This window comes from Miscanthus floridulus, chromosome 12 (genome assembly GCF_019320115.1).
Source record: "Miscanthus floridulus cultivar M001 chromosome 12, ASM1932011v1, whole genome shotgun sequence".
NCBI lineage: Eukaryota > Viridiplantae > Streptophyta > Magnoliopsida > Poales > Poaceae > Miscanthus > Miscanthus floridulus.
Window position 1 is genome coordinate 47,862,171 of NC_089591.1, and position 26,001 is coordinate 47,888,171.

Here is a 26,001-nt window from a genome sequence, read left to right on the forward strand (position 1 = left end):
CGTCACCTCCTTAATGCGCTGTGCCACTTCCAAGAAAGGGTGCGCCTCGTCAACAAGCACCGTCCCCTCGAACGACATCCTAGGCATCATCCGATGTAGGGGAAGCACGCGCGCCATCAGCGGCGCCATCCTCCTCGCATGATAGGCACCGATAATCCCCGCCCCCTTTACACCCCGTTCCTTCAGGACTTGGAGGGCAGAAAGAAGGTCAAAAAGGTGCTTCTTGTCTTTGAACTGGACGCCCCAAGTCCATGACTCTGGAGCCTCTTCAATAAGGCGCCCGGTGTACCTCGGTAGGGTGGCACTCACATCATCCCTGACATAAAACCACTGTGAGTGCCATCCCTTGTTAGAGGTCGCTAGATGCATGAACGGATAACCCCTCGACCGGGTATGGTGCAGATGAACGCTGGCACATCCCATCGGCACATTCACCTCCTTCCCCCCGATCTGCCTCTTCGACAAACTGACGGTAAAGAAATACCGCCATAGATCAAAATGGGGATCGATTCACAGGAAACCCTTGCATAGGGCAACAAATGCCGCCATATGTTGAACCCCGTTGGGAGTTAAATGCTACAGCTCCACCTCATAATAATCTAGAAGCCCCCGAAGGAATCTATGCATGGGTACCGCAAATCCCCGCTCATGGAAGATGGTGAAAGACACGACATACCCTTCGGGCGGTGCCGACTCACCCTCATCACTAGGTAGCAGCCACTCCTAGACGGTGGACAGTGGACGGAGAAGGCCATGGTGGACGAGGCCCTCCAAACGCCGAGAGGTGATGCTAGATCTGCCCCATAACTCCATTAAAGTGATTGGGGAGAAAGGTGGGCGCAAGCTCGATAGCGGCTACAAGGCAGGCGCAAGCTTAACGGTGGCTTCAACATGGATGCAAGCCAGTCGATAATGGCAGTACGGGCGCAGGAGGCTGGGGCGATTGGCGGCGAATGTTTTGGACACAAAGGCAAGGTAGCGAAATACGGAACCTTGGCGGCAAACCTCGTGGTTTTATAGGGGCAACGGACACGAGAAGGGCAACCATCCGCCTTGATCTCCGAGCCTACCATGCGCACCACCGCTTCACGTCGTGGGACACGTGCCCGTAGTCCCTATCCTCTCCCACCAAAAATCATGGTGGACGGTTTGCCTTCCCCAGACGAATCCAGACTCTCTACCCACCTGGGAAACGTAGGTCATGAAGACTTTTTTTCTCTTTGGCCCACCTAGGGCCTAGAAGCTCGGCGGCCGGCCCAACTGAGGATGGGTCCACGAACGATCCGAAATCAAGGGCGCAAGTATTACTAGGATCTCGATCCATGGTCAAGCCCTAGTTAGGTCAGCCCTGAATGAGATCCCCGTGAACGGGATACCACGACCCCCTCAAAAAAATATCCAGTTGACGAAAAACTAAGTCCTTTAGCCTTACCCGCGAAGGGTCCGATATAACCCCCCGGGTGACCCTACTCGAATCACCCAGGGGCTCAGGGGCTACACCCATCGGGTGCGCTCGCGCGCACCCTCTGGCAAAGTAACTCTGACGAAATCAAAAACACCCTCTAGGCGGTTCTATCCGAATCACCTAGAGGCTTGAGGGCTACTGTTGGGGACCTAATACTAGGGTACCCCAGGAGGTGGAACCAATAACCATCGAACATTAAAAACTTCTAGACAGACAAGGGCGCTGCTACGTTCCTTGCCCGAATGATGGAAGTTTGTTTCCATCTCGCTCGACGCCTTTGGGCCAGCCTCGCCTCGCCCGAGGGCTAAGGGCTAGTCTCTGCCTCACCCAACGTCTTTGGGCCAGCCTCACCTCGCCCGAGGGCTAAGGGCTAGCCTCCATTCCGTCCGATGCCTTCGGGACAGCTCTGCCTCGCCCGAGGGCTGAAGGCTAGTCTCTGCCTCACCCGATGCCTTTGGGACAGCTCCGCCTCGCTCGAGGGTTGAGGGATAGACTCTGCCTTGCCCGACCCCCGAGGGGTGGTCTCGGTCATGCCCAAGGGATAAGGACTGGACTCTATCTCGCCCGATGACCAAGGACGAACCTCACCCCGTTCAATGTCCAAAGACTGGTTTCATCTTACCTAATAACTTCTCTGTTCCCTCATGATGATGGGTACAGAGCAAGACAAGATGTTTAGGTCAACCACGGCTTCAAGGACCATACCCTGCACCCCGGTAGGAAAGGTACAGCCAGGGAGCGACTGGATGGGTGCTTTAGACCCTTTCGGGCGCCGCAGAGCCCAAAAGGTATTGCAGGCGCATGCTCCTCGCCCTGTAGAGTTGTAGGCGCCGCCTTCAGCTCTAGGACACGGAACCCGACGAAGATATACAACAACCACTACGCTCCAGAAAGGATTTGCTATCTCCATGAATGACGGATATTCTGTCACCACGCTATGGACCCAAAGGGAGTGGCGCCCGCTTTCCGACCCCTTAGGTCCACCAAATCAGAAGACCTTGCCCACGGTGCTACTCCGGACCCCGACCCCACGTCCCTTCGACAGAGACTCATAGGAACCAGAAGGCATGCGGAGCAAGGCTGGGGGAGGCTTATAAGTCAAAACCACTGTACTTTAGCCCATACCCTGCGTAGGGTAGCATTCTATAACCGACCTAACATTCTACAGAGGCATCGACAGTATTATAGGCGCTTATCATCCTTTCACACCCATCAGAATGGGTAACCGAGCTGGGCAGACATGAGCCACAAGGCTAGGTAGAGCACACATCCTAAGCCCTCACCCTTGTAAAGCCGTCCCCTTCATCTATAAAAGGGGATGCACTTCCTCCAACAAAAGAGAGACAAAATGACACAAGACACACACACGCAGTCAAGCTGCTACCAAGCTCTTGGCCTCCTTTCGACCCTTCCGTCAGAGACTTGGGACCTGTCCCTCTCTCGATCGTTTGTATCCCCTACTACGAACCATTCATGGTGCTAATAACATGAGCAGCAACAAACTGGACGTAGGGATATTCAGCCCGAACCAGTATAAATCTTGTGTCCTTTAGCGCACCATCTGAGCCTAACGCGCATTACTATAAATTTACTTGCCAGTGCTTGTACAAAACACTGACAACTAGGTTAGCACTTAGGGTTTCATCAATTCACCAAAACCAAACTAGAGCTTTCAATCTCCTCCTTTTTGGTAATTGATGACGACCCTTATACAAAGATATGAATTAAAATTTAATTGAATCCATGTTGCTTGTCCAAGCATATTTACCATGTGTAAAAGGATATGGACAAGTTTCATGAACTCCATATGGTAGCAATTGCTCCCCCTACATATGTGCTAAGAGTTTGGATTGTAGCTTGCACATATGATTAGATAGGAAATGTAGGAGTCAATGTCTACCAAATGATGCTAAGGTATAAAAGATGGACCTTTGAAGCGTGATACCAATCGGAGTGCATTATTATACCTTCCTTAGCACCATGATTAGCTTGATATCATTTGAAAATATACCACATGGAAATATTTGGAATAGATACCACTTGATAATACTAGAGAATGACATCACTAGATAATCTATTCATGCTAGTTTTTCATATTATCATTCAAACTTACAACTAGCATACATCACACAAGCATGGATGTTTAAATTTAATACTTGTGCCATGCAAGCAAACATATGAAATGCACATTCAAATGCATCATCCAAGTTCATGAGCTTGCTCCCCCTACTTGTGTGCTCAAAAATTTAATTGATCCCTTTTCTTTTTCACTTCTCTCCCCCTATGTCATATATCAAGTATATCTTTATGTTTCTCTCCCTTTATGATATTTCTCCCCTTTTTCACTATTTTTACTACTATCTTTGTTTCTCTCTCCCTTTGTCATCAATGACCACAAAGGTTCAAAATATAGATAGTATTACTTGTAGGGTCGAGATAATCAATGTCAATCAATGGGGTGAGTATCAAAGTTCCAAACTTGGTTCAAACTAGAATATATGCCAAAGATAATCAACTCGGTTTGATCCAAGGACAAGCTTCTTCACACCTCCAAATAAGGGTTATCTTGTACCATGTTGAGTTAAACACTTATAGCTCATGATCTAGATTAAACACTAGGTTTACAAGCTTACAAACATGTCATATGTTACCACTAGATCAAGTTAAACATAGAAGCAATAATGGTACCATATGATCATCAAATTCATTTGATTTTCATGAATGAGCCTAATAAAAGTCCTAACGAAAATAAGAAGTGACTAGATGCACTAAAATATGTCCTTAGCAAGGATGTATGTCATGCCAATCAACTTTTACCTTTGATTGCTTGAAGGAGAGGCATATCATATAAGTGGGGAGGTGCATCAACACATATTTGAGAAATCCAATATGTTCAACTCATTCCTTAGCTTGCAAAACCTTTTCTCATCCAATGGCTTGGTGAATATGTCGACAAGTTGATCTTTGGTGCCTACACTCTCAATGCAAATGTCCCCTTTTTGTTGGTGATCTCTTATGAAATGGTGGTAGACATCAATGTGCTTTGTTCTTGCATGTTGAACCGGATTGTTGGTCAACTTGATTGCACTCTCATTGTCACATAGCAATGGCACTTTCTTGAACTTGATTCTAAAGTCACTCAAAGTGGCCTTCATCCAAAGTACTTGTGCACAACAACTACCAGCGGATATGTATTCGGTTTTGGCGGTTGATAATGCAATACTATTTTGCTTCTTTGATGACCATGAAACAAGTGATCTTCCCAACAATTGACATGTGCCCGAGGTGCTCTTCCTTTCAACCTTGCATCCTACATAATCTGAGTCGGAGTAACCAACTAGCTTAAATTTTGCTCCTTTGGGATACCACAAACCAACATTTGGTGTATGCTTCAAGTACCTCAATATTCTCTTAGTAGCCTTTAAATGACTTTCTCTTGGTGAGGCTTGAAATCTTGCACACATGCATACACTAAACATGACATCCGGCCATGATGCGGTCACATAGAGTAGGCTTCCAATCATGGACCGATACAACTTTTGATCCACCATGTTTCCACTTGCATCACTATCCAAGTTGCCATTTGTTCCCATTGGTGTGCTAATGACTTTGCTATCAATCATTCCAAACTTCTTGATCATGTCCTTGATGTACTTGCCTTGACTTACAAATGTACCATTCTTCAATTGCTTGATTTGAAGACCAAGGAAGTAACTCAACTCTCCAATTATGGACATCTCAAACTCATTAGCCATCATCTTTCCAAACTCATCACAAAAATCTTGATTTGTTGATCAAAAAATAATGTCAACAACATAGATTTGCAATACAAATAGATCTTTTCTAATCTTCTTGATGAAAAGAGTGGTGTCAACCTTGCCCATTGTGAACCCTTTAGAGAGTAGGAAATGCCTCAATCTCACATACCATGCTCTAGGTGCTTGCTTCAAACCATACAAAGCTTTCTTCAACTTGTATACATGGTTGGGCTTCTTGTTATCTTCAAAACCAGGAGGTTGCTCAACATATACTTCTTCATTGATGTAGCCATTGAGAAATACACTCTTAACATCCATTTGATAGAGCTTTATGTTGTGGGCACAAGCATAGGCTAGCAAGATTCTAATTGCTTCTAATCTAGCAACCGGGGCATATGTTTCTCCAAAGTCAAGACCTTCAACTTGTGTATAGCGTTGTGCTACCAATCTTGCTTTGTTCCTTACTACTATCCCATCTTGATCTTGCTTGTTTCTGAAGACCCATTCAGTTCCAATCACATTGTGTCCCTTTGGTCTTTCTACTAACTCTCATACTTGATTTCTTGTGAAGTTATTCAATTATTCATGCATAGCATTCACCCAATCAACATCCTTCAATGCTTCATCTATCTTCTTTGGTTCAATGGATGACACAAATGAGAAATGCTCACAAAATAAAGCCAATCTTGATCTAGTTTGCACACCTCTAGAAATATCACCAATGATAGTGTCCAATAGATGATCCCTTGCAATATTGGTTGGTTGGAGGATTGGAACTTGATTGCTTGCACTTGCTTGATCATTGGGTTGAGATGATGTACTAGCCACTTGATCTTGTTCATTATCAAGAGATTCACTTGCACTAACTTGATTTGTATCATCTTACACATTTGAGTTAGAGAGAACTTGCACTTGATCATCTTCATCATCATTCACTTGCTTAGGCCTTAATTCACCAATATTCATGTTCTTCATGGCATTTGAAAGTTGAATGCCTCTAACATCTTTCAAGTTCTCATTCTCTACTTGTGAACCCTTGGTTTCATCAAATTCAACATCATGAACTTCCTTAAGAGTACCACTATCCAAATTCCAAACTCTATATGATTTGCTTGTAGTGGAATAACCAAGTAGGAATCCTTTATCATATTTCTTGTCCATTTGCAACCAAAGACCTGAAAATATATAATGTTGGGCTTTCTACCATTCAAGAGTTCATATAGTGTCTTCTCTTTCAATCGATGACAATAGAGGTGGTTGCTACAATAGCAAGCCGTGTTGATAGCTTCGGCCCAAAAAGATTGACTCACATTGTACTCACTACGCATAGACCTTGCTATATCAATGAGTGTTCTATTCTTCCTCTCAATAAGGCCATTTGATTGAGGTGTGTACTTGACCAAGAATTGATATCTAATTCCAAATTCATCACATAACTCATCAATTCTAGTGTTCTTAAACTCACTACCATTGTCACTTCTAACTCTCTTGATGGTTGTTTCAAACTCATTGTGAATGCCTTTGACAAATGATTTGAATGTTGCAAATACATCACTTTTGTCCACTAGAAAGAATACCCATGTATATCTAGTATAGTCATCCACTATCCCAAAACCATATTTGTTACCACCGATGCTAGTGTATTGTGTTGGCCCAAATAAATCCATGTGTAATAACTCAAATGATTTACTAGTGCTCATCATGCTTTTCTTAGGATGGGTGTTTCCAACTTGTTTGTCGGCTTGACAAGAGCTACAAAGCTTATCCTTTTCAAACACAACATCTTTCAAGCCTCTAACCAAGTCATGCTTAACCAATCTATTTAATTGTTTCATTCCAACATGACCAAGCCTTCTATGCCATAACCAACCCATGCTAGACTTAGTGAACAAGCATGTAGATAATTTAGCTTCACTAGCATTAAAATCAACCAAGTAAAGATTTTCATATCTAAAACCTTTGAAGATCAAGTTAGAGCCATCTACACTTATGATCTCTATATCTACCCCAAATATGTATTTGAATCCAAGATCACACAATTGAGCCACGGATAGCAAATTGAAATTCAAGCTCTCAACTAGCGGAGGTTGATTGAGCCATTGTCACCAAATGTGATACTATCATAACCATCATTGCCATTGGTGTTGATTGAGTTGAACATTCTTGCATCACCGGTCATGTGTTGAGTGCACCCACTATCAAGAACCCAATGCCTTCCTCTAGCTTTGTAATTGACCTACAAAAGAACATCAATTCTTTTTAGGTACCCAAACTTGCTTGGGTCCTTGAAGGTTAGTCACTAAGCTCTTTGGTACCCAAATGGCTTTCTTCTTTGAGCCCATCCATGGTTTACCAATGAACTTAGCCTTCACACCATTTGTACCCTTAGTAAGCATATAGCATGAATCAAACTTAATGGAGGATACATTAGCATTTTTGCTCTTATTTTTGCATTCTTGCTCTTTATGACCCACTTGCTTGCAACTATTGCAAAACCGACCATTGTTCTTCACAAAACTAGTCTTGTGAGGAGCAAAGGCCGCTTTGCCTTCTTTGGGGGTATAGCCCAATCCTTCTTTATAGAGAGAAGCTCTTTGGCTACCCAAGCACATAAGCAAGCGGTCCTCACCACCATAAGCCTTAGCTAAGGTGTGAGTGAGCTTATTGACCTCCTTCTTAAGGTTCTCATTCTCAACTACTAGTGAGGTGTCACAAGTGAGACCATCACTACTAGATGAGATAGAAGTAGAAGTGCTACAAGAAGGGTTAGTGGGAGCAACAATGATAGGCATAGATAGTGATTCAACAATTATATCACAGGTTAAACCTACATTGTAAGTTTTAACATGCTTCTTATTTTGCTCATCAAGCAAAGAGGAATGAGACTTTTCAAGCTTTTTGTGAGCTTTGCCAAGCTTTCTCATGAGATGCATTGAGCTCATCAAAGGCTTGCTTAAGGTCTTTTAGTTCCTTATGCAAGCTTTTGCATTCCCTTCTCTTAATGTCAAAGTGTTGTCTAGCATCCTCTAGCATGTCAAATAATTCATCTTTAGTAGGTTCATTATTATCACTATCACTATCATTTTCATTTTTATGTTCATTTTCATCATCATGTTCTTCATCACTTTCATCATCATAAGATTGTACCTTAGTGGCCTTAGCCATGAAGCATGATGAAGATTCGAAGAGAGAAGGCTTCTCATTGATAGCAATGCTTGTGAGAACCTTCTTCTTCATGGTCTTGTTATCATCACTATCATCATCATCATCACTTGAGGAAGCATCACTATCCCAAGTGACTACATATGAACCACCCTTCTTCTTCTTGAATGCCATCTTGTCCTTCTTCTCTTTCTTTTCCTTCTTGTCCTTCTTCTTGTTGTCATTATCATTGTTGCTATTGTATGGGCATTGAGCAACAAGATGATCTTTGCTTCCACACTTGAAGCACCTTCTTGACCCTTCTTTGTTCTTGGATGAAGACTTCTTCCTTCTAGCATGGTAGCCCGTCTTCACCATGAACTTGCCAAATCTCTTGACAATGAGAGCCATCTTCTCATCATTATCATCATCCCAAGATTCATCTTCTTCACTTGATGTCTCTTGCTTAGCTTTGCCCTTGGATGATGTGGCTTTGAATGCCATGCTATTCTTCTTGTCATCCTTTTTCTCATCTTTCTTCTCCTTCTTTTCTTTCTTCTCATCTTCATCTCTATAAGCATCATCGGTCATAATATCTCTCAAGATTTGGTTTGGTGTCACTGTGTTCAAATCGGTCCTTACTAGCAAGGTGACCAACATGCCAAATCTTGCGGATAAACATCTCAAGAATTTATTTGAGAAGTCCTTATCTTCTATCTTCTCACCAAGTGCTTTGAGATCATTGACAATCACTTCCATTCGATGGAACATGTTCGGCACACTCTCATCTTCCTTTATCTTGAAGCTTACAAATTTTTCTTTGAGAATATATGCCTTTGCACCCTTCACGGCTTGAGTGCCCTCAAATGACTCTTCTAACTTCTTTCATGCCTCATGAGCTCTCTCAATGTTCTTGATTTACTCAAACGTTCTCTCATCCAAAGCATCATGGATGGCACTAAGAGCAATATCATTGTTTTGGAGAAGTATTTCTTCGGCAGTGATGGGAACCTCTTCATCTTCTATCTCAATCTTTGTTTCTACCACTTTCCAAATCTTCCTATTGATTGACTTGATATATGTTGTCATCTTAGCCTTCCAATAAGGATAATTTGAGCCATCAAATTGGGATGGCTTTTTGGTGTTGTTGATTTGAGCCATTTTTACACCGAAGGTTGTTAAGCCTCAAATTACGGTGACCTTGGCTTTGATACCAATTGAAAGATCCTAATGGCTAGAGGAGGGTGAATAGCCTAATAAAAATTTCTACAACAACACTTAACAAAATGGATAGACAATTATGAGGCGAAGCAAGTGTTGCACTAGCCTACTCAAAAGCAAGCCACCTACCATAATTCTAGTTTAGATAGTATCTATTCACACAATAGCAAGTACTACTCTATGTTAGTGTGCTCTCAAAGGCTAACTAAAGAGCGACACCAACCAAGTAAGCAAGCTCTCACAACTAGGTACACTAGAGAGCTTGATGACTAGTTAACGGTAATGTAATGAGAGTGATCAAGAAGGTTATACCGCCATGTAGATGAATGAACCAATCAATCATAAGGATGAATAACAATGAAGACCAATCACCTCGGAATCAATGATGAACACAATGATTTTTTATTGAGGTTCACTTGCTTGCCGGTAAGCTAGTTCTCATTGTGGTGATTCACTCACTTGGAGGTTCACGCGCTAATTGGCTTCATACGCCAAACCCTCAATAGGGTGCCGCACAACCAACACAAGATAAGGATCACATAAGCCACGAGCAATCCACTAGAGTACCTTTTGGCTCTCCACTGGAGAAAAGTCAAGAACCCCTCACAATCACCACGATCGGAGCCAGAGACAATCACCAACCTCCCGCTCGACAATCCTCGCTGCTCCAAGCCGTTCTAGGTGGTGGCAACCACCAAGAGTAACAAACGAAATCCACAGCGAAACACGAACACCAAGTGCCTCTAGATGCAAACACTCAAGCAATGCACTTGGATTCTCTCCCCAATCTCACAAAGATGATGAATCAATGATGGAGATGAGTGGGAGGGCTTTGGCTAAGCTCACAAGGTTGCTATGTCAATGTAAATGGCCAAAGATATGAGCTTCAACCGGCCATGGGGCTTAAATAGAAGCCTCCACGAAATAGAGCCGTTATACCCCTTCACTGGGCATAACACGGGCCTGACCGGACGCTCCGGTCAGTTGACCAGACGCTGCGCCTGAGTTGACCGGATGTTGAACACCCAGCGTCCGGTCATTTACAGTAAGGTTCCAAAACGATTTTTGCCGACTGGACGCGTCCGGTCATGCTCGACTGGGCCCTGCCAACGTCCGGTCACACTGTAACTTCTTACTGTGCTGACCGACAACATGACCGGACGTAGCCCTTCAGCGTCCAGTCGCTGAGCGACCCAGCATCTGGTCAGTTGACCGACGTCAGCATCTTTGCGACCAACTCCATTTCACCTCTAACTTCTTCACCCCTTGCTCAAATGTGCCAACCACCAAGTGTATCACCTTGTGCACGTGTGTTAGCATATTTTCACAAACATTTTCAAGGGTGTTAGTTCTCCACTAGATCCTAAATGCATATGCAATGAGTTAGAGCATCTAGTGGCACTTTGATAACCGTATTCCGATACGAGTTTCACCCCTTTTAATAGTACGGTTATCAAACCTAAATGTGATCACACTTCTCTAAGTGTCTTGATCACCAAAACAAAATAGCACCTATGGTTTATACCTTTGCCTTGAGCTTTTTGTTTTTCTCTTTCTTCTTTCTAAGTCTAAGCACTTGATCATCACCATGGCATCATCTTCATCATGCTATGATCTTTGTTTGCTTCACAACTTGGAGTGTGCTACCTATCTCATAATCACTTGATAAACTAGGTTAGCACTTAGGGTTTCATTAATTCACCAAAACCAAACTAGAGCTTTCAACGTCGCCAGCTGCGTTAGGAACTTCTCGGTGCTCGGACATCGCTGCCTACGCCAGGGACTCCTCGGTGGTTGGACATCTCCAGCTACGTCGGGAACTCCTTGGTGCTCGGATATCGCCAGCTGCATCGAGGATTCCTCGGCGCTTGGATTCTTCGTGCTCGAGGACTAAGTGGGCACACTTCATCGCACGGCGTCGCCAGCTACACCGGTGCTCAGACCTCGCCAGTTACGCCGGGGACTCGGTGCTCGGACATCGCCAGCTACGCCGGAAACTCCTCACTGCTCGGACATTACTGCCTACGCCAGGGACTCCTCGGTGCTCGGACATCACTAGCCTACGTTGGGAACTCCTTGTTGCTCGGACATCGCCGCCTACGCCGGGGACTCCTCGGTGCTCGGACATCGCTAGCTACGCCGGGAACTCCTCGCTGCTCGGACATCGCCGCCTACGCCGGGGACTCCTCGGTGCTCGGACATCGCCAGCGACGTCGGGGACTCCCTTCTCCTCGGTGCTCGGTCATCGCCAGCGACGTCGGAGACTCCTCGCTCCTCGGTGCTCGGTCATCGCCAGTGACGCCGGGGACTCCTCGCTCCTCGGTGCTCGGTCGTCGCCAGCGACACCGGGGACTCCTCGCTCCTCGGTGCTCGGACATCACTAGCGACGCTGGGGACTCCTCGATTGGTGGTCGGATCTTGCTATGTCTCGTCAGTGTGCTATCAAGCTGCTCCATGCTGTTTGGATCAGGGTGCTGATCTTGGGTAGCACGTTTGGGGTCTTGATGCACGCATGTCAGATGACGTCGGTAAGCTTTCAGACTTCTTTTTCTTTGACCCTGCTACAAGATTCATTCTTCATCTTCTAGCAGGCTCGGGGACTAAGTGGACACACTTCACCCTGTAGTGAATGTGCTTGTTCTCATCTCGAGGCTATGCCCGGGGTCTAGCTGCCTGCTCGGCTGGTCTTCTACTTTCTGATCCTGGCACTACGTGACTACGTCACCTACTGTCAGGCTCAAAAATTAGCTGTGGGGGTATGACCTCCGGTATCCACAAGACAAGACATGGGCCGCACCATCGGAGGTGACCCAGCCCATAAGATCAAGGCGTGCACGACGCTGCTCGGCGTGCACCGCAAGATATTGTACAGTACCAAGTATGTTACTTTCCTTGTAACCCTACCCCTCCAGAGTATATAAGGAGAGGCAGGGGCCCCTTAGCGGACAAGATACATAACGATCGATACATCTCAATGCAATACATCAGAACACAGGATGTAGGTATTACATCATACTGACGGCTGAACCTGTTTAAATCTTGCGTCTTGGTGCTTGTATTACCATCTCGTTCCTGATCTCGCTCATCTCTACGATAAATCTACCATCGTGGGATACCCCTCGGTGGACTGCCGAGCATCTTTTGTCGACAATGGTGTTCATATTTTTTGTATTTATTTTAGGATTTAACATCATTGTTCTTTCAGTGATAGGCAGCGTGTCCATCAACAACGAAACACGTCAACCTCGAGATCTGTTAACTCAATCTCTGCTTTTCAGATGTACTCATAGAGGTAGGGTATGTGCGCACGTTTATAAGGGTGATTAGTGTGTGCGTCTGTACTCTGATTCGCAAAAAAGAAAAAAGCTTAGTTGTTCGGACGGTTGGATACCCTCGGGAGCCTCCGGAGGGATCCCGAAACAATAGAACAAAAGATAATAACGAATATATTAACACAAATGAAACTGAATGAAAAAAACTGAATTACTATTACTAATATGTTTTGTCAACAGGTACACGCTCCCTGAGATATCCTCGTCGGACGCGAGCCCTTGATATTCTCACTCTAAGCAACCTGGTGAAAAGAATACCAGAGGCAAAACATCTTCGGCCCTGTTTGCTTAGCTGATAAGCTAGATTGAAAAATACTATTGACTGATTTATTATGAGAGAAAAGCATTATTTGTTCGCTGAAAAAATACGGAAGACAAACGAACGGGGCTGAATTGGTGATCCGGATGGTTTGTTGTCGCAGTTGTTTTTCTGTTTTTGGGGATTTCTGCAATCTCGAATCCGTGTTCTGGACAGTCGCTGGCTTGTGCTTATCACCCTGTTCGCTTGTTGGTTTCAACCAGCCCAAACCAGCCAACCAACAGTGTTTTTTTCTCATATAAAATCAGCACCAGCCAGCCCAAACCAACTCAGAAACCAACCAGCGAACAGGCCCTATAAATACGGTGATTCCATGGTGCCGCGTTTCACTTTTGCCCATTTCCTGTCCGTGGACTGTTGCCCCTCTGTTGCTTTGAGCGAAGGTTTACTTCTGAGCTGTTTTGAAGGTTTTAGCCTAGTTGTCGCATCCATCACCAAAGGTATTTTTCTCATTTTATATAGGTAATTTATCGTAACTAGCTTTTTTATAAAGGAAGATTTTACGTGATCTTAGCTTGTGCAGGAGAGTCGATTCGGCAATTCTGCGCTGGCAAGGAAAACCTTGCCGCAACAGACGCGGTAAAGCTAGGAGTCTGTGTTGTACGGTTGTACCAAACAGGTGTCCTTACCCGGTAAGGCAAGGCGAGGCTGAGCCAAAGATCCAAACATGCACTTAGTCATTTACCAAACTCTTTATTTGGTCTTCAAAATTGCTTGGATACCATGAATTTAGGATGGAGGGAGTACAAATTATAAGGAATAACATAAAGGTTCTTTTTGAAAGCTATTAGTGATTACCAGCAAACAAAATCCAAGTTAATGGTGTGCTTTAGTGCATCTACCGTACACTTTTTGAGAAGTTATCTTATGCAACTGGAGTGGCAGCTATAAGCCTATAGCACCACTTAAAAGTTTCACGAAATTAACACAGGAAACTCTAGCACTTCCAAGATGCTAAAGTTGGAATGCAACAAGCATGAGCCAGTACATAGCTTTTATTTTCATTTGGACTAATAATGCTGCCTTTTTACTATTCCCTCAATTTAACATAAGTGATGTTTTGAAATATATGCGATCAAACTCGTAATCTGTGACTATCAAAACCACTGTATATTTAGACTGGTCATACACAAATGATATGTGCAGATTTGTCTGAAAATTTCTTTCACAGTATCACAACTCTATTAGATTTTAAAAACATTATAGATAAATTAGTTGTCAAAGGCGCCTCTGTACATGCCAATGTACAAAAATATCACGTAGCACGGATTAGTGTCAAATATGCATGTTAGAACTCTGTTGATGTCTAAAATAATAACCTTTTGAGACTGGAGGAGCATCTGCTCTAGATAGTGATACCCACGATTAAATCTAAGACATAAGGTTCCCTTGATCCATAAGCCTGATCCTTTTAGTAACAACAAGGTGTAATTATACTTCATAGATGGATAATCATTTCAATACATGCTTAAGCAATTACTTTTCTGATGAGCTTAATGACTAGTGAAATTTGAAAGACACCTGAAAGAACTTTGCCATAACATTTCACTAAGATAAGACACAGTACAGTACCTTTTATTGACTTTGGCAGTAACTATTGGCACACATGTGGAAGCAAAAGAAGGAAACATGCAAGCCCCATGTGACTACAACAGGATCATGGTAGTTGCTGGTAAACCAGGCTGGCTTTTTAAGCAGACTTCATAACTGATTGATCTTCATCTCAATCTCTTTACTACTATAAGATTTGAGGCACAATTCAATTATCATATTGCTTTGTCCATATACATGAAAATGAGGCATCCAGACCAATGATTTATTCCCCTGATATTACTGGTACAGTAACTAGCTACTCAATCTAAACAGGACTTTGCTGAAAATGGGCATTTACACATCTGATGAAAGAAATGGGTAGTCAGTATACCCAACAACTGGATCAGGGATGTAAAATGTGTCTCTGTTGTACTTGTTAAGGGGAGCATCTATTTCCAACCTTCGAGGCAAGTCAGGATTAGACAAAAACAAGCGCCCGAATGCAATCAAATCAGCATACCCAGTGGAGATTGCGTCATTTCCATCCTCCCTATTGTAGCCCCCAGCAACTATAAATGTTCCCTTGAAAGCATCCCTCATTGGACGAAGACTGTATGGGGTTTCAAATTTTTCACCAAGTTTTACCATCCGCGGCTCCACCATGTGGCAATATAGAATTCCAAATTTATCCAGTGCATTTGCCATATACAGGCCTAGAGCTTCAGGGTTTGAGTCCGGTGCATCAGAATAACCGGCAAAAGGTGACAGCCTTATCCCGACCTTGTCAGCACCAATTTCATCAACTACAGCTTGAACTACTTCTAGTGCAAATCGGCAACGATTCTCTAAACTGCCACCATATTTGTCTGTGCGATCATTGACCTGATCCTTTAGAAACTGATCAATCAAGTAACCGTGAGCTCCATGGATTTCAACACCATCAAACCCTACATACAGTTTAATATTATTCAGGAGTCAGAACTAGGATTGCAGTAAACTACTTGGTAGTTGCTCAACATTTAACAGATATTCGATAAGAACCTGTGTGTGCTAATTTTCTACTGATCGATAAATAATTTGGACTAAAGTAAATAAACATTTGTTCGTTCTTTGTAGGCTAATCTGAACATTTAGAGTGCAAAAGGGAGCTTACCAGCTTCGATTGCATTTCTAGCAGCTACCCTGAAATCATTGATGACCAAAGGAATTTCATCAGTCTCTAAACGTCTAGGAGGTGTGAAAGTAACCACATCTACACCATTGGCTCTCACTTGAGGTTTTAGTGGCTTATCAGTGCTTGAAATTGGAGCCTGCCCATTAGGCTGAAAACCTGCATCAGAGCATTTAATGTTTGTTGGTATAATGGCACTTTTATTTATAAAAACTGTATTAGAAATAGTATGAGCACACAAATATCTTGGTTTATGACAAACATAACTAATGTTGTCATGAAGTCTTCATGGATAAATCCGAATCCTATTTTCTTGCAAGTTGACTACACTACCACTTAGCTTCGAGGGGTTGTAAACATACTGGAATTAGAGACTCTCCCTACGTGCCAAATCTGACAGAAAAATATCCCTCCTTTCTGATGAACCCCATCTATGATTGGCTTCCATGCTTCGACTTGCTCATTGGTCCAAATGCCAGGAGTGTCTTTGTACCTTGTATGCATACAGAAAACATATCTTATTTAGACCTCCCGCCAAACTGTGGAAATGAAATCTAACATGACCACACAGATTTCAAGCATCCATAGCCTGATGGTCTAGTAGACACACCCTTGAGCGGTGTCGGACACTCCCGTGGCCTCAGCAATTAGAAGACCTCCTTTAGTCGCTCTCTGTTGATAATACAGTATGGCATGAGGTTGAGGAACATTGCCGTAGGACCGCTGTCTCGTCAGTGGTGCGAGAACTACCCTAGAAAAGCAGAGAAAGGCGATTGTCAGGATCAAATGGATCTTTGTAAATTGCTGATACATACACATGTCACACTTCCAGATCCGCAGGACCTCCTTTGTTGGTGAAAAGAATTAACACTGCACTTGGTTTGCTACCTACAACTCCATTCTGGAGTAAAACACTGGTAACAGCAACTGTTTGAAAGCACAAGTCTAAGCCACTCTTTTGGTAGCCGTAGAATTTTGGATTGAAATTTCTCTTTCCACATAATGATGCTGCGAAATTCAGAGATATCCCCAATCAAACCTTTCGCTTTCAGCACAACTTACAATCACCATCGACTTTGTTTGGTGTCAACATGATGGCACACGCTGAGGACCCACATCAACGCTGCGTCCTGCAAAGCATGCACACCCTCGACTTGCCGAGAGGCATTTACATGTTTACCATTAGGGATGGCATCTTACACCGTGTTACTGACACATGAGTCATTGACATGGTACTTTTTATACCACTCATATGGTAAATATGTAAATAATCCACTTGCCGAAGGGTAAAAGAGGGAGACAGAAAAAAAAATAAAAGACAAAGGGAAAACAGTGAAGTGGGGAACCTACAACCTGTCTTCTATGAACAGCACACTGCATCCAAAATTCCAAATAATAAAATCGCTAAAAATCACAACATGGATCGCATACGATACGATCTTATGCCGGCCATCTTCCTAGTTAGGGAAAAGCAGCGCTACTTTGGCCGCTTTGACGACGCACACATGGAGCCCCATGTTGCGCAACTCGCACGAGAGGCGGATTCCAAACGAACCGCTTCTTGGGGAAATTAACCAGAAACCCTTTGTTTGCTGATAGGGGATTAGGAAATTGGGAATTGGCCCAACCACAAAGCAAGGGGCCAGGGCGTACCTGTGGGAAAGATCAAATTTTCCCATCTTGTAGGGGGTGACGAGGGGGACAGTGTTAGCGGCGCCGCTGGCCATCGTCCTCTGCTCCTCTCCCTTTGTGCTTGTCATCTTCTAGCTTTGCCTTGGCACCTCTCTTTATGCTGGCAAGTTGTGGGTGCGGAGGGTGGAGTGAGGGGAGGGGGCGGTGTTAGGAATGGCGAGTGGTGAGCACAGAGAAGACGATGCCTTGGAGCGAAACCAATGGCTGCCGGTGCTGTTGTAAAAAAAGATGATTGAACAGGTGGAGATGGATTCAATGAATCTGGCGCGTTCCCGGACTCTTGCTGCAAAGGTCGCCCATGGAAAGAGACCAATAATGGTGGTGGCAGGCGAGACGGAGCAGTCGCGCTCAGGTGTGAGGTGTCACTGATGCAGACAGGCGATCGATGGCAAAGCTGAGGCCCGGTCTGCGCCATTTATCTGCTCTCGTCGAGTCCGTCGGTCTCCCGCCCGCATAGGAGTACGCACGAGTCCTGTGGTAGCGTCACTCAAGCGCTGGCGCACACGCGTGCCCTGTGCGTGGCCTGCTTCAGCTGGTGAACCAGGCCGCAGTGCACCACAGCCCACAGGCCGGGTCGGCCGTCGGGGTGATGGAACTGCAAGCGAGCGCTGCACATGTGCAGGGCACGGGTCAGCAGCCACAGCACTCGTAGTCGGCCCGGATGGGCAAAGCCACCCAGACCCAGTTCCTCTACGTGATGATGTCAGCATGACGTCAAATATCATGTAAGCAATTCCTTGTATTTTGTGAGGTCGTCTCAACTTCAAAATTTGGCAAATAAAATACCCATCTGGTTCATTTCGTGGTGCAATCCAATTTGCGCTCGGAGTGTTTCCTGACTGTCTTTTTTTTTCTCTCTATTCGCTTGGCTTATAAGCCGTACTTTTTTTTTTCAGCCGACGAACAATATTTTTTTCTCACAACAAATCAGCCAATGGTACTTTCAGTCATGGCTTATCAGCCAAACGAACAGGGCATGGATCATTTTGTATCTAATTTCACCAAATTGATTGTGTCCCTTCTGTTGCCATTTTACGTGTATTTCTTCTTTCTACAATTCTACTAGTATATTATACCACCGCTGCACAACAAGAGGAACTACCAAAACTTGTGGAGTGGTAAAAGTAACTTGAAGAGCACATGTAAAATTTGGATCTAAAACTGGCTCTCTACAAAAAGATTAGACGCCCAAAATATAGCCATATCACAGTAGCTACCTAAAATCAATCATTTTGTGTTTTTCTGAAATTGGCACATCATTAATTATTTTAACTGATTTTTTCTCGACTTGATTGCAAGGTTGGGTGTCATCTCCCGTCGTGCGACTACTCATAGGAGAACAGAGTCTGATCCAAAAGAGACACGGGTGGATTGAGTCGCTAAAAACTTATATTTAGGCTCAATTCAAACTTTACTAAAAAAACAATAAACTAGTATGATGTGCAGTTATACTTTTCTAACGTGCTTTACTTACCCTAAATCCATATATAAAGAGTTTCTCTAATATCCATTAGTGACACCTTAGACGAGGTTATTACGCAGCTTGCTTGTCGTGCTTTAACAAATCATGCTTGTTGTTCCTAATCATAGTCCGTTTATATGTAGACTCTTACCAAACTCTTAGTGTTTAACAGAACTATGTATACGTGTAAACTCTATGTTGTAATCATTGATATTCAGATAATAAAGAATAGTTCCACTACTTCTATAATCATCGATATTCAGATAATAAAGAATAGTTCCACCATTTCAAACCCGGTGTTGTTTTTGCTAGCTTAGACGTACATGATGTCGTGCTTTGTTCTCTTACTAAAATATATGTTCCCGGTGTGCGAACTGCTTTCTTCTCTTATACTAAAATAGGTTGCCAGGTGCGTTCTCGAGGGAAAGAAAAACTTCTTCTATAATTTTTGTTCTCGAGAAGAAAAAACCCTTCTTCTATAATTTTTGTTCGCTGTGTGGAGCAACAAGAAGATGTATAAAGTTTATGCAATACTTAAAATAACTAGACTTACACCGCTCTTAGTCTGGTGCTCTACTTGACAGATAGACGAGCACTACATCTAATAGAGATAATATGATCTACTCCCTCTGTCAAAAAATAAATCAATTCCTAGAATCATCATAAATCAAACTATCTTGAGTCTGACCAACATTAATTATAGTGAAGAATAACAATACTTATGATACCAAATAAGTAGAATATGAATATATTTCATGGTGTATCTAATAATATTAATTTAATGTCATAAAAATTAGTACTCATTTTTATATAAATTTGATTAGATTTAAAATAACTTGACTTAGAACAACTCTAGAAGTTAAGTTATTTTGGGACAGAGGGAGTATATCATTAAATTTTACTTTGGTATTAGACCTCTTGGCAGTATACTAGTATTCATTCATGCAGGAAGAATAATGTTGTAAGTATTAAGGAGAGGGCAGTATAAATCCATGAACATGAAATCCACGCACTGAGATCAATGACCCATCTTATATTCAGCACAAATGGTAGCTGCCGGATCTAAAATAAACTTTTTTGAAAAGGCACATTTAGACATCTGATGGAAGAAATGGGTAGTCAGTATATCCGAGAACTGGATCAGGAGTGTAAAAAGTCTCGCTGTTGTACTTGTTGAGAGTAGCATCAATTTCAAACCTCCGAGGCAAGTCAGGATTGGACAGAAATAAGCGCCCATATGCAACCAAATCAGCATAACCACTGGAGATTGCATGATTTCCATCCTCCCTACTGTAGCCACCAGCAACAATAATTGTTCCCTTAAATGCACTCCTCATTAACCCAATATTGCTGGGAGTTTCAGAATTTTCACCATTTTTCACCATCCGTGGCACCACTACATGGCAATAGAGAACTCCAAAATTGTTCAGTGCATTTGCCATATACAGGCCTAGAGCTTCTGGGTTTGAGTCTACTGCTCCCGAATAATTTGCAAAAGGTGAAAGCCTTATCCCAACCTTATCAGCTCCAATCTCATCAACTACCGCTTGAACTATTTCTACTGCAAACCGGCAACGGTTCTCTAAGCTGCCACCATATATGTCTGTGCGATCATTGACATGGTCCTTTAGAAATTGATCAATCAAGTAACCGTGAGCTCCATGAATTTCAACACCATCAAATCCTACACAAACACAGGGAGAGTTCAAATTGATTGCCCTTTTTATTATGGAGTCAGAACTAGGATTGCAATAAACTAACATGTAGTCGTCAAACATTAAACACAATAATCCACAAGAACATTAGTATGAAATATAGTTTTCTACAGATCTTAATTCGCTAAAGTCAAGAAACATTTGTTCTTTCTTCGTAGACTAATCTTATTCGCTTTAGAGTGTAAAATGTGAGGGGAAGGAGCTTACCAGCTTCAATTGCATTTCTAGCGGCTACCCTGAAATTGTTGATGATAAAAGGGATTTCATCGGTCTCTAATCTTCTAGGAGGAGTGAACTTAGCCACATGTTGTGATTTTACTGGCTTGTCAGTGCTTGAAATTGGAGCCTGCCCATTAGGCTGAAAAGCTGCATTAGAGCATTTAAGTATTTAACATTTATTGGTAACAATGGCCTTACTTATAAAACGGCAGTACAGAATGCAGCATGAGCGTGTCAGTATATATATCTTCGTTCACCAAAAGAAAAGTACCAAGAAGTCTTCATGAATAACTGTCTCTAACTCTGAACCTATTTTGTTGCAAGTTAGCTACACTAGCTACCATGAAATTGAGCTTTGAGAGCAAAGTTTATATTAGACGGTGTAATTGTAAACGTACTGGAATTGGAGACTCTCCCCACGTGCCAAATCTGACAGAAAAATGTTCCTCCTTTGGCATGAACCCCATCTACTATTGGCCTCCACGCTTCCACTTGCTCCTTTGTCCAGATGCCGGGAGTATCCTTGTACCTTGTTGGCATAAAGAAAGTAAGCATCCCTTCTTTATAAATCACTGAACTATGAAAAAGAAATGATAATGACTGCATATGTCAAGAATAAGGCAGAGTCTGAGGATCTAGAAGACACACCCTTGAGCTGTGTCAGACACTCCAGTGGCCTCGGAAATCAGAAGGCCTCCTTTAGTTGTTCTCTGTTGATAATACAGTATGGCATGAGGCTGAGGAACATTACCGTATGAACGCTGCCTCGTTAGTGGTGCAAGAACCACCCTACAAAAAAAAAAGGTAAGTTCTGGATCTTCAAATTGCTGGCATATACACTGTGTGATGCTCACTTAGAAAATTCACCGGAGGTTCCATACTTCCGTCTTAAAAGGAAAAAAAAAAGAATATGTAGACTTCTTTCACTAATGGTTTGTTTTTGAAAACTCACTAATGGTTTGTTTAGTACTATCAACTTGCGCCAATCTGAAATTTTGCATGAGAATCTAGGAAAGGACTGCAACCTCATCTTAAAGCCGAAGGGCAAAAAAGAAAGAAGGAAGGAGAGAGAATTGGGGAACCTAGTCTTCCTACGAACAGCAGACGGCATCTGCATAAATAAATAAAAACAGATAAAGCGGCACCTCCACCCCAAAGCAAAAAAGATCATAAACGAGAGCTTCTGCAGGCCATGGCCATGGCCATGTTTGTCATCTTTAATTTCTTGTTTGGAAAAGAACAGGTCCACCTTATTTGGGCACTTTGATGCCCAAATTAAATGGGTTGCGCAACTTGCACCTACGAATAACTTCTTGGGGGCGATAATCAAAACGCCACTTGCTGATTGAGCGATTAGGAGATTTGGTAAGCCTCCGGCAGGTTGGTTAGTGGTTACCTGTGGGAAAGATGAAACTTGCTCATCTTGTAAGGGGTGAGGAGGGGGACATTGTTGGCATCGTCATTGCTCGTCATCTTCGTTCCTCCCACTCTCTGTCTCACTCCCCCTCCGCCTTGTCACCTCTTCCCGTCTCTTTATGCTATGCTGGCGAGTTGGGGCGTTTGCGGGTGATTACTGATGGGCGAAAATAGCGAGAGAGGAGAGGACCAATTTGGTGAACTGCTTGGCTTGTCGTTTCCCGGCGTTTGCTCCTCCCGATGATCACTTGAGAAGGAGGCCTGGTCAACAACATCAGGCGAGAGCTTGGGGCCGCGAGTGAGGTCATTGATGCTGTCATGGAGATGTGGAATGATGCAGATGCGACAGGCCACGCCGGCCGGCCGGCCGGCCGAACGAAATTGAGACGATCTCGCCTTTTTTTTCTTCTTCTTCTGATTCTGATGAAAATCAGCAAATACTTCCACCTCGTTTTCTTTATGTTTTTCCTTGACTCGCGAGTCGCGAGAGCACTTTCGCCATCTTCGTTAGTCACTACCACATTATATTACAAAATTCTTTGGATTACTTGCGCAGCTTCGTTAGTTGTTATAGTCCTAAGAAATCACCCTGTGTGTCAGTTGGTTGGAAAATGCTCTCTTTTGCTGTGTATACTGTATATATTTGCCATCTGCAAAACGACGACTCTCTCTGCAGTAATCTAGAGACACTTTACGTAAGAGCAACTTCAGGTGTTTCCTATAATTAACTTGCTAATCAATAAGCTTAATTAGCGAGTTAACAAAATAAATAGCAACTTCAATTTATTTCCCTCTCCAATAGTTTTCTATACTAGCTTCCTAAACGATTTTGCATTTGAAACTCCGAACTATTTCTAACCAACGAAGCCTTTTTAATAATTTCTTTGTCTCTTACTTTTTCTCACTTTAAACCCCTTATTTCTTAGTTTACTTGTGTGTCCAATTTACTCCAGTCTTTTGAGAAAACACCGAATTGAGAGCGGATATGGAGTTCCTATCGATTGCGGAAACTTACGAGTTGGAGGGATGATTTACCAAGTTTTTACTTTTAAGGAGTAATTTTACCGAACTATCAGAAGAATATTTTTTTCTCCTTTTACCTAAAAATCTAAATAGGGAGTTCATTTAGGAAACTCCTGGGGTTGCTCTACGAACCGCCATTGTAACCTCTGTAAGAAACCACCTCCATAATAGTAATTTTTTACGTGAGGTGTTTCTAAAAATATTCATCTTTTTTAAATCTTTTTAGTTAAGTTGAGTTGTGCAATGAAATTTTATGGAGGCATATATATTATGTGCATATCCATTGTAATAAAATTTATAAAAAAATTTGACAAATACTTTTGTTATACATGTTTTGAATATACACCATTTGTTTCACACAAAGGTGTACATTAGAAACACATATAAAATGTCAGCAATTATTATGTGATTTTTTCTGGATATGAGGTTGGATATGAAACCTTCTCAAGTTTTTGTAAAAGTTAACTTAATTTTATATTCATAAAGATAAAAACTTTCAATGATTTTCAGAAGTGGCTCACACAAGGAACTGCCTCTAAAACACATTTCTAGAGGCGGTTTCTTAGTCAGCCACATTTGAAAATCATTTACAACAAGGTTCAAAAAGGAAAGATTGCTATTAACAAGATGGGATGGTAAAAGGAAGAGTCATGCCAGGGGAGGTCATGGTTCAAATCCAGGAAGTTGCACATACGCGAAAAAATGTGTGACCTGTGATTTAAGCAGAAAAATGATTTCTTTACTATTTTTAGTTTTACCAATTTCTACATATAGTCAGCATTAGTGATGTCCTCTAAAAAATACATTTTAAAAAATGGTCGACTTACTTGACTGCATCCGCAATTACACTTTAGGGGTGGCCAGCTTGCAGAGGCTATTGCCTCGTCGCCTATGGAAATCACCTATTTCCACATGCTTTTGGTCGAAGGCAGGCCAAGTAAACATCTCTAGAATACCATTTTAGTCATATGTAAAATTTGGTTTTGCTGTAGTGGGACGGGATGTCTATGCTTTTGGTGAGGATCTGCCTCCTTGTTTAGGCCATATTGGTGTGTTTAGAATTGTTTTTGCTTTGGAGTTTGTATCGGTAAACTTGTAAGACTTGCTTTTTTAGATAATTGAAATATATCTGACTTCATCTCTTGTTAACAAGAGAATCAGACCACTTGTTACACAAAAGTTTAACCATACAAAAGTCCCACTCAAAACTCAATTCTAACATTATGAGGCCATCCAAAGGAAGCAAAAAAAAAAAAAATCATTGTCGCCGCCTCTAGCACTTGACAGACTTGGTGAATGCATTCTTTATTGGCTTCAACCCGCTGTAATTGTGCCCATTGACATAGCCAGTACGCTCCTCTGTAACCTGCAAAAAAGTTATAGGTCGACACTTGTTAAAAATAACTTTATCCCTTGTAAGCCATATTGTCCAACAAATGGCTGCACACCCTATCAACAAGGATTAATTTGAAACTCCCCCTTGTTTGTACCACCGTAAAAAAGATCATGGGCATCTTTTGGAGGTTTTAAACCTAGTACAAAATGAACCACTCTCCAGAGAAATTTAGCATATAAACAATCAAAGAAGAGGCGTTCAATTGTTTAGAGCAAAAAGCACACATTTTGGTCCAGTTCCAATTTCGTCTAACTAAGTTATCTTTAGTTAGAATAACACCTCTTTTTAGAAACCACAAAAAAAATTAAGTAGTATCTTTAACCGCCAAACTTTTTGGGAAACCTTTATTCCTCTGTTGATAAGATATCTATACATGGAGTTTACTATGAAGGAACCATTATTTTTAAGCGAGTAAAATAGATATCTCCTTGTCCTTGTAATTCAATGTTCGCAATTCTTGCTACTACGTGCTGCCACTCTAACAGTTTGTTACCTACTATTGCTCTTCTAAAAGAAACATTAAGCAGTGGAGTGCTAAGAATTGATGCAACAGTAGCTTGTTTGTGCTGAACAATATTATACAAGGTAGGATATTGGACCTTAAGCGGAACCATGGTTTTAAATAGCGGGCTATTGACAATAGCGACAACTTTTTTTCAGCAGCTATGAGGCTATAGCGGCGCTACAACATATAGCGTTTTATAAAAAAAACATGAAAAACACCAGTAATTGATGCAAAAAATATGGCAAATATGAAAATCGATGAACACGAATATGTTTCTAAGGTTCCATAAGTCTAGTTAACATTACCAATATGACATCACAACATGGTTCATGAAAGTCCAGTATTTAATTATCCAAAATACCAAATTAGTAGCAAATGATAAGTAGGAAATAACTAATTAAATTGTCAAAATCTATTAGTGTTGGCAAAATCTGAAATAGCGCCGCTATTTGAATGCTAAAGCTACGCAACTTAGCGGCGCTATGGCATGCAATAGCAGTTAAAGTTGGCATAGCGGCACAAATAGAAATAGCTTAGTGTTGAGTATCTTTTGCTGCTATAGCTCCGCTATAGCCCGTTATTTTTTCCATGAGCGGAAATCTTCCGAGCCAAGTATCCTCCCAAAATTTGATT

The 26,001-nt window shown here is 42.4% G+C and overlaps 2 protein-coding genes across 2 annotated transcripts; both read right to left on the reverse strand.

The window, feature by feature from the left end:
• Positions 1–14,982: 14,982 nt before the first annotated feature.
• On the reverse strand, positions 14,983–17,976 carry LOC136495401 (putative 12-oxophytodienoate reductase 11). Its single transcript, XM_066491337.1, has 5 exons — positions 17,594–17,976; positions 16,551–16,691; positions 16,303–16,433; positions 15,923–16,099; positions 14,983–15,716 (listed from the first exon to the last, which is right to left on the reverse strand). The coding sequence occupies exons 1-5, from the start codon at positions 17,698–17,700 to the stop codon at positions 15,124–15,126; spliced, it is 1,149 nt and encodes a 382-aa protein (XP_066347434.1). The 5' UTR covers positions 17,701–17,976; the 3' UTR covers positions 14,983–15,123.
• A 2,101-nt stretch (positions 17,977–20,077) lies between these two features.
• Positions 20,078–22,702, reverse strand: LOC136497871 (putative 12-oxophytodienoate reductase 11). The gene is made up of 5 exons (XM_066493751.1): positions 22,425–22,702; positions 21,677–21,817; positions 21,427–21,557; positions 21,017–21,175; positions 20,078–20,778 (listed from the first exon to the last, which is right to left on the reverse strand). Exons 1-5 carry the CDS (start codon positions 22,499–22,501, stop codon positions 20,186–20,188), a joined length of 1,101 nt encoding a protein of 366 aa, XP_066349848.1. The 5' UTR covers positions 22,502–22,702; the 3' UTR covers positions 20,078–20,185.
• Between the last annotated feature and the right edge of the window lie 3,299 nt (positions 22,703–26,001).